The 15,913-nt window shown below is 37.1% G+C and overlaps 1 protein-coding gene across 4 annotated transcripts in view; it reads right to left on the bottom strand.

The window, feature by feature from the left end:
- CRY1 (cryptochrome circadian regulator 1) overlaps positions 1 to 15,913 on the bottom strand; it is a 93,383-nt gene that overhangs the window by 20,268 nt on the left and 57,202 nt on the right. For 3 of the 4 annotated variants that reach the window (XM_073788235.1, XM_033866171.2, XM_019918343.3), the window contains exon 2: positions 13,851 to 13,959. In XM_073788235.1, coding sequence (XP_073644336.1) covers positions 13,851 to 13,959 — 109 coding nt within the window. Of the gene's footprint in view, positions 1 to 13,789; positions 13,960 to 15,913 lie in introns of all 4 variants that reach the window. The other variant, XM_019918345.3, reaches the window with a different exon arrangement.

The raw sequence follows: 15,913 nt of genomic DNA, 5'->3' as shown, positions 1-15,913 counted from the left end.
CAACAGACAAAGGATTAATCTCCAAAATATACAAACAGCTCATGGAGCTCAATATCAAAAAAACATACAATCCAGTTAAAAAATGGGCAGAAGACCTAAACAGACATTTCACCAAGGAAGACATACAGATGGCCAAGAGGCACATGAAAAGGTGCCCAACATCACTAATTATTAGAGAAATGCAAATCAAAACTACAATGAGGTATCACCTCATGCCAGTCAGAATGGCCATTATCAAAAAATCTAGAAACAATAAATGCTGGAAAGGGTGTGGTGAAAAGGGAACCCTCCCACACTGTTGGTGGGAATGTAAACTGATACAACCACTATGGAAAACAGTACAGAGGTTCCTTAAAAAACTAAAAATAGAACTACCATATGACCCAGCAATCCCACTACTGGGCATATACCCTGAGAAAACCACAATTCAAAAAGAGACATGTACCACAATGTTTATTGCAGCACTATTTACAATAGCCAGGACATGGAACCAACCTAAATGTCCATCGACAAATGAATGGATAAAGAAGATATGGCACATATATACAATGGAATATTACTCGGCCATAAAAAGAAATGAAATTGAGTCATTTGTAGTGAGGTGGAGAGACTTAGAGACTGTCATGCAGCGTGAAGTCAGAAAAACAAATACTGTATGCTAACACATATATATGGAATCTAAAAAAAAAAAAAAAGTGGTACTGATGAACCTAGTTGCAGGGCAGGAATAAAGAGGTAGACACAGAAAATGGACTTGAGGACATGGGGTGGGAGGGCAAAGCTGGGGTGAAGTGAGAGTACCATTGACATATATATACTACCAAATGTAAAATAGTTGGCTGGTGGGAAGCAGCAGCATAGCACAGGGAGATCGGCTCAGTGCTTTGCAATGACCTAGAGAGGTGGGATAGGGAGGATGGGAAGGAGGCTCAAGAGGGAGGGGATATGGGGACATGTGTATGCATATGGCTGATTCACTTTTTCATGCAACAGAAACACAGTATTGTGAAGCAATTCTACTCCTCCCTCCTGGAACTTACTGAGGAACTTACAGAGGTAAATAAATAATTAAATATATAATAACTATTAGAAAAAAAATAGGATGCTATGATAGAGGATATGGGGGTGAGGGAGAGCTGGTAAGTTAATTATCTACTCTTAATTACACTGGCTAGACTTTTCAGTAAGTGGTGAAAGTGAATATCCTTGCTTTGCTCCCTATCTTAGGTGTAAAGCATTCAATGTTTCACAATTAAGTATGATGTTAGCTATGCTTTTTGTGGACAATCCTTACCAAATTGATATTTATCAATTTTCTATTCCTAGTTTGCATATAGTTTGCATAAAGTTTTTAAAAATTATAAATGGGTGTTGACTTCTGTCAAATGATTTTTCTTCATCTACTGAGACAATCATAATACCCTGTCCTTTACTCCATTAATAGGCTTGTTAATTTTATAATGTTGAACCAACTTTGTATTCTTGAAATAAACCCCACTGATCATGATGTAGTATTATTTTAAAATATTGCTAAATTCTATTTGTTAATATATTAAGGATATCTGAGTGTGTGTTATGGGGGACACTTGGCTATACTTTTTTTTTCTTTCTTAAAAGTTCATCAGGTTTTGGTATGAGTTATGCTGGCCTCATAAACAAGTTCAGTGTGCCCAATATTATCCTCTGTTTTCTGAAAGAGTGTCATAAGACTGGTATTATTTCTTTCTTAAATATGTGGTAGAATTCACAAGTAAAGCCACCTGGGAACTGCAGTTTTACTTATTGGAAGGTTTTTATAATTACAAATGCAATTTCTTTAAGAGAGGGCTATTCAATTTTTCTTTCTCCTGAGAATTTTAGTAAGTTGCACTTTTCAAGAATATTTTTCATTTCATCTTAGTTGTACAATATATTGGTATTATGATGTTTACAATATCCTTTATTATGTTTTTAAAGTTTAGAGACTCTCTCGTGATGTCCCCTTTTTTATTCTTGATTAAGGTAATTTGTGTTGTTTTCTCCCTTTTTGGCCCTGATCAGTATTGCTAGGAGTTTATCAATTTTATTAATCTTTTCAAAAGAAAACTGAACTCTGAATCAATCAGAGTTCAGTCAGTAGACAGAAACCACATTAGTAATTTGAACAGAGAAAATTTAACCTGAAGAATTGTCAGCAAGTAAAAGAAGAGTTAAGGCTATATACTGTCCAATATGGTAGATAACCACTTGCCACTGAAGTGGGTTCTGAGCACTTGAAATGTGGCTAGTTGGAATGGAGATGTGTTATAAGCATAAAATATGCAGTGGATTTTAAAGACTTCATATAAAAAAAGGTTAAAATAGTTTGTTTTGTAATGATTTTATATTGAAAAGATAATATTTTAGACATACAGTGTTAAATAAATCTAAAAAATTAACTTCACATTTTCCTTTTTTAAAGGTGGCTATTAGAAAATTTTAAATTACACATGTAGCTTCTGTTGGATAGTATTGTTCTAAGGTGTCCAAAAGCAGCTACCACCTCTAAATGGAGGGGAAATAATTAAGCAATGAATTAAGAAAGTTCCCTTTCTTCCCTGCTGCTGAGATTCACACCTCATTGTATGGGGTGTGCTGACTCAAGAACAACCTTCCCTGTAGCAAAGAAACCTGCCAGAGGGCTAGGGCCAGAGCTGGTTCCTAGGAACAGCCCAGTTGGTGGCTGAGAAACTTCCTGCAGGGTATGGGCTGACTGGAGCTGATCTGTAGAATCAGTCCACTACATGGCAGAGAAATATGCCAGAGGGTGTGAATGAGCTGGAGCTTGTCCAGGAGGGCTACTGAGGTGAGGGCTACTGAGGTAAGTGCTACTGGTCCTCCCACATGCTCATTTGCTGGCTAAGGTGCTAGGAAAAAAACTATAAAGATACCAAAAAGAAAGCCCCTTCTCTCCTGCTGTGACCTTACAAAGAACCAACAGCAATTTCTACTGACAAAACCTAAAATCAAGCCAGCCAGCAAAGGAAGAAAGTTTACAGCATCCAGCTTCAGTATCACAAAGCAGGGCAAAGAAGGGTGGATTTGGAGCCGAGAGACAAGAAATTGTTTATTCCATGTTTATTTTCTCTATTGTTTGTCTGCTTTCAGTTTCATTGATTTCCATTCCTCTCCTTATTATCTCCTTTCTTCTACTATTGGTTTAATTTGTTCTTTCTCTATTTTTTAAGGTAGAAACTTAGTTCTTTGATTCTTTTCTAATAGAGTATTGAAAGCTATTAATTTTCCTCTAAGCACTACTATAGCTGAATCTCATAAATTTTGATATACCGTATTCAAATACGGTATGTTTGATATACCATATTTCCATTATCATTCAGTTACAAAGATTTGCTATTCTCTTGCTATTCATTTTATTTTAAATTTTACTTATTTTTTATATACTGCAATTTTATTTCAATCGCACAAATGAAGTTAGCCTATAGGAAATTTAAATGAAACAGTATGGTAAAAATAGCAGAGAACCAAAAACTCTAATAAGGAACTACACCTAAAGCATGAGAATTCAACATTCATTACTGTTTCATCTTCAGTGTTGATTGACACCTGATGCCTGCAAATTTTGAAACAAACTTTGAGATCATGATGAAGAGATTTCAGCTATTCTGATTTCTTCTATTCTGAAGAGATTTCAGCACCAGCACTAAGATTTGTACATTCAGTTGGTTTGCAATTCACTTGTTAGCCATTTACATAGTGTATAGTACAGATTTGTCACAGGTCAGATCACAGTGTTGAAGGAAAGAAGCACCTTCCTGTAATTAGAAAGGATCCCCTAAACTGCACTCAGCTTAAGACATGCAATGTACATGAGCACAAAAACCATAATATTGTGGCTCCAATGAACATAGTTTTGATAAGGAAAATAACCTAAGCTCTGTTTCCCATTTTAATTACTGAAATCTCTAACAATGATAAAATTGTCACATAGGACAGTAAATGTATACAGTAATTCAATCAAACTTCTTGGAAAGAACACATTTTTGCTATTCATTTTAATTTAATTCTGTTGAAGTCAGAGAATATTATTCTGTAAGATTTCAGTCTTGAAATCTGTTGATAACTGTTTTGCGACTGAACATATGGTCTATCTTGGTAAATGTTTCATATGCACAAGAAAATAATGTGCATCCTCTAGTTCTTGGGTGTAGTGTTCTACAAATATCAGTTACATCAAATTGATTTCATAGTGTTATTCATATCATCCATATCTTTATTAGTTTTTGTATATTCAATCAATAAATGAGATGTAAAAATCACCAACTATGATTATGAATTTATCTATTTCTCCTTTTAGTTTTATCAGTTTGAGATTCATGTGTTTTTATGCTATTAGTAGATAATACATATTCATGATGGTTATACTTTTTCTTTTAATACATTTCTTTCCTTCTTTCTTTCTTTTTGGCTGCATTGGGTCTTCGTTGCTGTGTGCATGCTTTCTCTAGTTGTGGAAAGCCAGGGCTACTCTTCGTTGTGGTGTCCAGGCTTCTCATTGTGGTGGCTTCTCTTGTGGAACATGGGCTCTAGGCACGTGGGCTTCAGTAGTCGTGGCATGTGGGCTCAGTAGTTGTGGCTCACGGGCTCTAGAGTGCAGGCTCAGTAGTTGTGGTGCATGGGCTTAGCTGCTCCACAGCATGTGGGATCTTCCCGGACCAGGGAAGGAACCCGTGTCCCCTGCCTTGCCAGGCGGATTCTTAACTACTACGCCACCAGGGAAGTCCAGGTTATATATTTTTGATGTGAGACTTTACTCTTCATCTGTGGTTATTTTGTCTTGAATTCTACTTCTTTATCTTACTTCTTACAAAGTACATCTTTCTCAGTCTCTTTTATTTCAAACTATGTTTCTTCATATTTAAAGTGTCTCTTCTAATCAGCATATAGTTGGTTCTTGCTTGTCTTTTTATGTAGTCTGATAAACTGTCTTTTAAGTGGAGAGTTTAAAAAAGACCACTTACATTTAATATAATTATTGATATAGTTGTGTTTAATTTTATCATGTTGGTAAGTTCTCCGTTTGCCCATCTCTTCTTTTACTCCTCTGTGCCCCCTACCTGCCTTCATTTGAATGAGTAATATTTTTAGTATTCCATTTAAAATTCCTCTATTAACTTTTTAGAAATAGCTCTTTGGGTTATTTTAGATCACAATATGTATTGTTATCACAGTCTACCTTCAAATAATATATTACACTTGAATAATGTAAGAATTTACACATACTTCTATTTACCTTCTTCCTACCTTGTGTGATCTTGTTACAGATTTTATTTCTATATATGTTTCAAGCCCCACTATATTCATATTATTCCCTACAATTTATCAATATTAGCTGGTTTTAACCTGTCAATGGTCTTTTTAAAGGAAAATAGGATATATTAATATACATAACTAAAAAAAAAGTGGTCTTTTATATTTACCCATATTTTTAGTGCTCTTCCTTCTTTGAAGATTCTGTCTTTAGCCTAGAATTATTTTCTTTTACCTAGCAGAACTTCCTTTAATATTTCTTTTAAAAATAAATAAATTTATTTATTTATTTATTTTTGGCTGTGTTGGGTCTTCATTGCTGCGCACGGGCTTTCTCTAGTTGTGGCAAGCGGGGGCTACTTTTTGTTGCAGTGTGTGGGCTTCTTATTGCAGTGGCTTCTCTTGTTGGCGGAGCACAGGCTCTAGGTGCACGGGTTTCAGTAATTGTGGCGCATGGACTTCAGTAGTTGTGGCACATGGGCTCCGTAGTTGTGGCTCACAGGCTCTAGAGCACAGGCTCAGTCATTGTGGCACAAGGGGTTAGTTGCTCCGAGTCATGCAGGATCTTCCCAGACCAAGGATTGAACCCATGTCCCCTGCACTGGCAGGCAGATTCTTAACCACTGTGCCACCAGGGAAGTCCCCTTTTAATATTTCTTATAGTATAGATCTGATGGAAATAAATTCTCTCTGCATTTGTCTGACTGAAAATGCCTTCATTGTGCCTTCTCTTTTAAAAAAATGAATATTTTTACTATTTCTAGCTTTTTAAAAATGCCATTACATTGTCTTCTGGACTTTTCTTTTTAATAAGAAACCATTGAACACTCTTACTGTGGTTCCCTGAATATGTCCTTTCTCTTCTGGCTGCTTATAAATTTTTCTATCTTTGGTTTTCAGTTAATTGATTATGATGTGGTAAGATGTGGTTTCCTTTATGTTTATGCTGTTTGGGGTTTGTTGAGCTTCTTGGCACTGTAGGTTGATATCGTCCATCAATTTTGGAAACTCAATTATCTCTTCAAATATTTTTTTTCTGTCCCAATCTCTCTCTCCCTCTTTTTTATAGGTCTACAATTATGGATATGTTAGGCCATTTACTATTTTTCCACAAGTCTCAGACACTCTATTCCCTTTTTAAAAAAATCTTCTTCCTCTTTGTGCTTCAGCTGGGATACTGTCTTCAACTTCACTGATCTTTTGTTCTGCTCTGTTCAATCTGGATAAACCCAATTAATGAATTTTCATTTTTGATATTGCATGTTTCAGTTCTAGGAGTTTCATTTGGTTCTTTTTAATACTTTCCATTTTTGTACTAAAATTACCATCTCTTTACATAGTTTTTCACCTGTTGACTAGATCCCCTACTATCTACAGCATAATTATTGTAAAGTCCTTTCTTTATTCTAATCCCAACATCTGCATCAACTGTGGGACTGGTTCTACTGACAGTTTTTCTTTTACTTGATTGCAAGTTACATATTCCTGCTTCTTCATGTGTCTCATAATTTGTGATCATACAACAGACAATGTTATAAAAGACTAGAAACGCAATAAACAACATTTATCTCTAGAAAAGTGCATAGTCTTTGCTCTGATAGAAGTTGAATTGCTGGAGTCAGTAATTGAGCTGGGTCTGGGCTTTGTTGCTGCTGTAATTAAATTTCATTCACCACTGGCTTCAAATATTTTGAGGGCAGGATTCAGATTTTTCTTCAACAGGGCTTGAAATGTGAGTATTAACAAGACTCCAGATGTCTCTCTCGGCTTTACAGCACAGTCACTAGCTTTACAAACTATAGGACATCTCTCTCTGCTTTGCTGTCTACCCAACAGCTTTATGGTTGCTAAGGACTTCTCTGTTTTCTAGCCCTGTCCCCTAATTTTCTACACCTCTGGAGGCATCTTTCTACCCTGATGTCCTGTCTCCAGCTTCAGTGAACTGCTACTTTGCACTAAGTGAATGCCCAGTGCACTTCAATGAGGGATTCCTCTCTTCTGCCTCGCTCCAGCCTTTGGCACACTGCCACTGGTACTCCATGAAGGCACTGTAAGAAAGAACTGGAGAGTGGGTGTAAACTTACTCTGTGACTAGGGCTTCCTGAAATTCTAATCTGCCATGTCAGCCCACATATGACCACAAAAAGCTTGGTAAAATTTCAACTGGTTTCTCTTCACTCTCAACTATGGTAGAATCCCTTCTCTTCCTGCTGTGATTTCAGGGATGTAGCCATGGGTCTCTTCTTTCCCATGAAAGTCTCATCCCTTTATGCAATTTGGTTTATTTAGGTTTGTGTCATCAACTCTCTAATAGGTTAAAAACAAACAAAAAACCTATGATATTGTGGCATATTTACTTCCTTCACATTGTTAAGACAGGAATGTTGGTCTACTGCAACTTTCTACATCTTAACCAGAGGTGGAAGTCCCTATCTACTCTTTAGCCCCGGTTTTATTTTAAGCAACACGCGGTTAACCTTTGAATTTCAATAGTAAATATAACAATAAGTTTGCATGTAGTACTAAAATATATTCATGTGAAATGAGTGAATATTCACTTTGCAATTTTAGGCACTAAGATTCATATCTGTTTTTGTGTATCACAATTATTTGTTTAACCATTCAGAAGGCATAATATGAACCACTAAATGGATGTGCAGTTCTTAAAGTCACGAGTAATACTGTGAAAATAATTAAGAAACATAAAATTTTTAGAAAACAAAGTTATAAATAACAAACTTCCTGGGAGAAAGCATTTAAAGTAGTATAATTACATTTAAAAATGTTATCTCACAAAATAACCCAAACATAAAGGTAAAGCTCTAAAAATTTCCACGCATCCATCCATTACTCCTTCCTTTACTCCATAAATCTAGTCTCAGGGTTTTAAACACAATTTACATGTTTAAGGTTCCTAAATTTAGTACAGACTTCTCCCCTGAGCTCTGGACTTGAATCCCACTCAACAAATACATTCAGAGGTCTAAAAGGCATCTCAAACTTAAAATGTTAAAAAAGGTGAACTCCTGATTTTTCCCTAAACTTGTTCCTCCTATATAGTCTTCCTCATCTCACTAAATGGCAACCCACTGTGTCATTTGCCCAGGCTAAAAACCTAGCAGTCATCCTTGACTCTCAAATACCACATATAAACAAACCCTATAGTCCTATTTAAAAAATATACCCAAATCCTACCACTTCTCAACACCCCTACTGCTACTCTAGTCCTAGTCACCATCATCTTGTTTCCAAATAACTGCCATGGTCTCCTAATTGATCTTTCTGCTTAAGTCTTTACAGCATTTCCATTCTCCAATATCTATTCTCTATAGTCAGAGTGATTCTTTTAAATGTAAGTGAAATCATGTCACTCCCCTACTCAGAAATGTCCCATGGCATCCCATTTCACTCAGATTAAAAGCCAAAGTCCTTAACATTGTAAAGCCCTGTGATCTGGCTCCTGCAACCTCTCTGACCTTATGTCTTATTTTCACTCACTGTGCTCTGGCTAGAGCACACTGGCCTCCTTCCTTGCTGTTCCTAAATAAGTCATGGCACACTTCCACATCAGGGCCTTTGTAACTGCTGTTCCCTCTGCCTGTGACACTCTTTCCCCAAACTGCAGTAGCTTAGCAGCTTAAAACAACTGATTAATTCTCCAAGTCTGTCAGTTAACTAGATGGTTCTTCTGTTGGTCTCACCTGGGCTCACTCACAAGCTTGCAGTCGGCTGGCAGCTTGGCTGCTGCCAGAGCATCTAAATGACCTCTCTCACACATTTCAGACCTTGGTGCTGGCTGTTGGTTGGCCCACTCTCTCTAAACGTGGTCTCCCATAATTTGACATTCTAGCCCAGTCCTTACATGGTACAAGGAGCATTCCAAGTGGGCAAAGGTAGAAGCTGCAAGGTCGCTTGAGGCCTAGGATTTGAAACTTGGTATCTCCTTTGGCACTCGGTATCTCCTTTGGCACTTAGTGAAAACAAGATATAAGGCCAACCCAGATTTAAGGGAGTGAGAAAATAAACTCTATCTTTTGATGAACAAGCTGCAAAATTTTGTGGATTCAATATATCACACCCCAGATATCTGCATGGCTCAATCTCTTCATATATTTGCTCAAAGGCTACCTTATCAGTGAGGCCTTCCATGATTCCATATAAAGTAACTATCCTTCCCTCACCTTGGGACTTTCTATCCCACATTTTATTTTAGTACCTATCACCACCTGACATTACATATTTACTTATTATTGGCCTGCTTCCCAATATAGTGTAAGCTCAGTGAAGGTAGGAACTTTTTCTGTTTGGTTCACCAGTATACCCCCAGCACCTTGAACACTGCCATGTACATAGCAGGCACTCAATCAATATCTGTTGAATGAATTATCTTATTCAAATGAGCATGTACCATGAAATAATCAAGCAAGAATCCAAAATGACTCAAAAAGCATAATATAAATTTATGCATGTGAAACGTTAGTGGCTTTATATGTCCTTCTTTGATTTATTCTGTGATTTTGAACAAAACATTTTATTATGCTTCAGTGTGTCCATCTATAAAGACTTTAGACACATGTCTCTGTCTCTTGGATATAATGGGAATGTTTTAAACCAATACTTTAAACTCTTCATAAAAAGTTTCTGCAGGCCCTAGAATATGCGTGGTCTTGGTAGCTTATCACTCTGGCACCAAATGTAGAAGATATAAGATTTAACTGCATAATAATAATAATTTATATAAGATACCTATGATTAATACTGTCATTCAAGTTTTGCCTAGGCTAGTGTCTGCTAAGTTTATCATTTATTCAGTAGAACATGAAAAGAAAAAAAAAAAAGCCATGTTGTCAGCTTATATTAAGTTAGAATTTAACTGAGAAAAATTCTAAGTAGAAAACACGTAAGAAAAAACAAGTTTATCCAACATAGATGTGTGTAAAAATGTGTTTATAAAAATGCTCTGGCCCCATTCCTAAATCTACTTAGTATAAACAGAATTAAATGAGTGAATGCTATAGAAAGAAGGTGCACACTAGAGGAGACGTCAGTACTGAAATCACTATTTCCACCCCAGTAAACTAAAGGTACTGTTATCAGGTCTAAACCAGTTTTACCTCCAATGTGGGAAGCTGGATTATTTACCTATTAAAGTTCTCACTATCTGCTGTACTAGAATAATAAAACCAGAGACAGTAATGTAAATGAGTCAGCTAGTTACTGACAAAAGAATCTTCCTCCTCAGAGAAGCTGGGGGTGTAAGGGTTAGGGATGAGAAGGAGACCTGCTTTTTATCGTACATACTCTTGGGCTCTTTTTTGGAAACACATGCATATAGTACCTCTAAACAAAAAGTAAAAATAAAAATATCAATACAATAAAAAGAGGAATTAACTCCCTCTATGGTTCAGACATATTAAATAAATCTGAAAGTTTTCATAAATGACATTTTATATAGACTACTGTATCAGAATACAATAATAAGCACTCTAGGTATATTAAAGTATATTCACGTATCTGTATTTTATGGCCCTTGCATAAACCATTGCCTCTCTGCCAAAGTAACAAGACAGGACATCATCTATATACAGAAGATAGTTTGATCCAATAATATGTTACTTCAGGCAGAAGAAAGCTCAAAATAAAGAACACAAAAGACTTGCGGAGTTAAACCATTTTTTTAAAAGCAGGTAAATGTTTTGTTATTTTAAAGGTACTTAAAATCTTCTTAAGATTCATTTTACTTATAACACATGGATTTAGATAGGGTTGAGCAGTTATTCACATATACTTTTATACTTGTGAGATGCTGATAAACTATCACCATTGTTTTTGATATCCTTTCTTCTCAGAGCTCTTCCATGTACCTGGGTTAAATTCTGACTCTAAGTAGCTACAGTAGTAAGAAAACTTTTTTTTTTTTTTTTGCGGTACGCGGGCCTCTCACTGTTGTGGCCTCTCCCGTTGCAGAGCACAGGCTCCAGACGTGCAGGCTCAGAGGCCATGGCTCACGGGCCCAGCCATTCTGCAGCATGTGGGATCTTCCTGGACCGGGGCACGAACCCGTGTCCCCTGCATCGGCAGGCAGACTCTCAACCACTGTGCCACCAGGGAAGCCCGAAAACTTTTATAAAATAAATTTTCACTAGCTACAACTGTTGTATTAGCCAAACTCTAAACATTAAAAGGTTCTTTCACACTGCTGAAAAAAAGGCTAGGTAGTGTTGGTTTGATTCCCAGCACTGTGGATATTTCATTCAGGAAAAGGAACTGTTTTCTTGTGCATTAGAAGTAGAAAAAATGCTATTATAAAAATTTGATGAATCAAACAGCTGCAAGAGAAAAACAGATATACATTAGGAATACTAATGGTAGTAAATAGGAAGGGATAGATTAACAAAGCCAGAAAACTCAGTTTCTGGTCTGAACACTTCCATGAGCTAGTTTTATGACCTAGGTTAGCTCATTTAATCTCTCTAGGACTAATTTTTTCATTTGGAAAAAAGAGGGGGAAATAAGATTAGGAGATTTTTAAGATTCTACCAAGTTAAAAACATTACAGTTTTGTAGCATGTCAATTGTTACAGCCCTTTGACTCAGAAAGTCTTACAAAAATTGTCCCACAAATGTACTGGCACATGTGAGCAAAGATTTCTCTTTTGTGAACAAGGATGTTCACTGACAGCATTACTTGTATTAGCAAAAGGCCTGTGGAAAAATAACTAAATGTTCAATAGAAAGCTAGTGAAATAAATTATACCCTCAAAAAATTAAAAATAGAACACAGATAATATGGTAATATGATCCAGCAATTCCACTCCTAGGTATTTATCTGAAGAAAACAAAAACACTATATCAAAAAGATATATGTACCCCAATGTTCATATCAGCATTATTTACAATATCCAATATATGGAAGCAACCTAAGTGCCCTCCAACAGATGACTGGATAAAGATGTACACACACACACACACACACACACACACACACACACACACACACACACAAACTGAAAGATTACTCAGCCATAAAAAAGAATGAAATCTTGCCATTTGTGACAATGTGGATGGACCTGGAGGGCATTATGATAAGTGAAAATAAGTCAGACAGAGAAAGACAAATACTGTATGTTTTCACGTATATGTGGAATCTAAAAAACAAGCAAACAAATATAACAAAACAGACATAGGCTCACCAGATACAAAGAACAAATTAGTGGGGACTTCCCTGGTGGCGCAGTGGTTAAGAATCCACCTGCCAGTGCAGGGGACACTGGTTCGATCCCTGGTCCGGGAAGATCCCACGTGCTGTGGAGCAACTAAGCCCGTGTGCCACAACTACTGAGCATGCACTCTAGAGCCCGTGCTCTGCAACAAGAGAAGCCACCACAATGAGCAGCCTGTACACTGCAACGAAGAGTAGCCCCCACTCACTGCAACTAGAGAAAGCCCGGGCGTAGCAACAAAAACCCAAAGCAGCCAAATAAATAAATAAATTTTAAAAAACCAAAAAGGAACAAATTAGTGGATACCAGAGGGGAGTGGGGTAGGGGTAGGGGTGAAACCGGTGAAGGGGATTAAGAGGTATAAGCTACCAGTTATAAAATAAATAAGTCACAGGGATATAATATACAGCTCAGGGAATATAGTCAATATTTTATAATAACTTTGCATGGTGTGTAATCTATAAAAATATTGCATTACTATGTTGTACACCTGAAACTAATGATATTGTAAGTTAACTATACTTTAATTTAAAAAAAAATTAACAGCATATCTATACAATGCAGTACTATGAAGCCATTTAAAAGACTGAGAAAGTGGGGCTTCCCTGGTGGCACAGTGGTTGAGAGTCTGCCTGCCAATGCGGGGGACACGGGTTTGAGCCCTGGTCTGGGAAGATCCCACATGCCGCGGAGCAACTAGGCCCGTGAGCCACATCTACTGAGCGTGCGCGTCTGGAGCCTGTGCTCCGCAACGAGAGGCCGCGGCAGTGAGAGGCCCGTGCACCTCGATGAAGAGTGGCCCCCGCTCGCCGCAACTGGAGAAAGCCCTCGCACAGAAACGAAGACCCAACACAGCCAAACATAAATAAATAAATTAAAAAAAAAAAAAGAAGACTGAGAAGGTAACATGGAACAATCTCCAAAATATAAATATATGGTTATGTGAATAAAGCATGGCATAGAATGGTATAACATAGCGTGTTCTCACCTTGGTTTTAAAAAGGGGGGATGGTTAACATTCACACAAACACAAATATGTGTATATAAACACATACACATATGCATTCTTATTTGTGCAAAGAATACTTCTAATGAATACACAAACTGGTAGTAGTTGTTGCTTCTGAGAGGGGAACTGTCAGTTTAAGGTAGAAGAAAGAAACTTTTCATTGTAAATCATTTTTTTCACTGTCTGATTTTACACTGTGTAACATTTTTATTAAATACAGAAAATATCCACAATATTTCATTTATAAGCACTTATATTTCCCATACTTTACCCCAAATACGTGTCTTCTCTGACAAAAGATTATTTTTTTATGCAAAGATTTTTCCAATAACCTTGAAAAGCCTGGGAAACACATCTGCTGGTTGTCCACGAATCACAAACAGACGAGAGTTTAATTTTCGCAGATTGGCATCAAGGTCTTCAAGACACTGAAGCAAAAATCTAGAGAGAGGAAAATATTATTTAAATTCTTCAAAATATATATTTAGAAGATATAAAGTAATGTAAAATCATGTTATTCTAAAATTTGAAATGCCACCCCATCACCTTTTTTACCTATCATCTTATTATTTCCAGCTTATATAGAAATTACTGTTTCCAGAAATCATATAATTTTTTTTAATTACAGCACAAATTTCTCAGTATTTTTTAATAAAGTTCCTAAATTAAATTGCTAACTTTCATTAAATACGGGTGACTGTTAGCAAAGTTTAATTTGTAAACATAAAAATCATATAAAGGGACTTCCCTGGTAGAGCAGTGGTTGAGAGTCCGCCTGCCGATGCAGGGGACACGGGTTCGTGCCCCGGTCTGGGAAGATCCCACATGCCGCGGAGCAGCTGGACCCGTGAGCCATGGCCGCTGAGCCTGCGCATCCGGAGCCTGTGCTCCGCAACGGGAGAGGCCACAGCAGTGAGAAGCCCACGTACCACCAAAAAAAAAAAAATCATATAAAGAAAGTAGGGACTTCCCTGGTGGTCCAGTAGTTAAGAATCCGCCTTCCAACACAGGGGATGCAGGCTCGATCCCTGGTCGGGGAACTAAGATCCCACATGCTGCACGGCAACTAAGCCTGCAAACTTCAACTACTGAGCCTGTGTGCCACAACTAGAAAGCCTGCGTGCCACAACTACAGAGCCCAAGCACCCTGGAGCTCATGCACTGCAACTGCAGAGCCCACATGCTCTGGAGCCAGAGCGCCACAACTAGAGATAAGCCCGTGTGCCACAACTATGACCCACCACAGCCAAAAATAAATAAATAAATAAATATTTAAAAAACGAAATAAAGTAATTAAATGAACTGATCTCATTGTTGAAACTTGGTGAAATAAATTCAAGTTCATATAGGAAAGCCACCTTGTAAAATCTAGAACATTTTCTACTGGAAAAAAAGGTAACATCCTATTTAATCACTCTGAGCAATCGTAATTATCTATGTACGAGAGAGAAAGTATAATGCCCATTTTCAAATTTCTAATATAATTAAAGAAAAAGAATTTGATAATAAATAGACGTTAAATTATGTGGCATTAACTCTCTGAGTGTAGAGAATGCCAGACTAATTTTTTCAAAAAAGGTTTCATGATGCAGGTGGAGCTATAGATCTTTTTTCAATGAAATAATTATCAGTAAGTCTTATGCATAATAGATATCTGGGGAAATTCTGGGGCAGAGGCAGAAGACTGCTTACTTTGCATCTTCCATTGGGAAGAAATGGAGTAGCCCACAAGAGCAAATCCAAAAGAGATATCAGATACCTGGAAGGTTCAACCTCATTGTTTGCCTCATGTTAATTTTCTCTAATATTTCATCTAGATTCTGTTCCTCTCAGCTGGATATATCTTATTTCCTCTCTACTCTGTTTCTTCTTTGTTTTTCATCTTAAATATCTATCTGCCTTTTCTACAGGCCATGTGCTCTTTCAGAATAATGATTGTGTCTTACTTGTGAGAAGGAGTGGTTAAAATGAATGGAAAGGCATATTTCAGAACTGCATTGTTCAATATGGTAGCCACTAGGCACATGTAGCCATTTAAATTAATTAAAATTAAAAATTCAGTTCCTCAGTCACACTTGCCACATTTCAAGGCCTCTCAAGAGCTACATGTGTGCCTAGCAGCTACCATGTTGGACAGCACAGGTGAAGAACACTTCCATCATTGCAGAAAGTTCTACTGGACAGCATTTTTCTAGAAGATTATTCAGAATAGATCATTTTGTTGTCTTTGCCCATTCTGATCCCATAATTTCACCAAGAAAGTCTTGTTAATTTTCTACAACTGTAGTTATTAGTGACATCAGTATACCTAGTCAAGTTTGATATTCCTTTCCCTTTAGGAATCATCATGTCTACGGGCCTGGGAAGTCACAGTGCTATACTCACGAGGATGTTA

The sequence above is a fragment of the Tursiops truncatus genome, chromosome 11 (assembly GCF_011762595.2).
Source record: "Tursiops truncatus isolate mTurTru1 chromosome 11, mTurTru1.mat.Y, whole genome shotgun sequence".
NCBI lineage: Eukaryota > Metazoa > Chordata > Mammalia > Artiodactyla > Delphinidae > Tursiops > Tursiops truncatus.
Note: the sequence above shows the minus strand (reverse complement) of the source record. Positions and strands in the feature narration are given on the sequence as shown.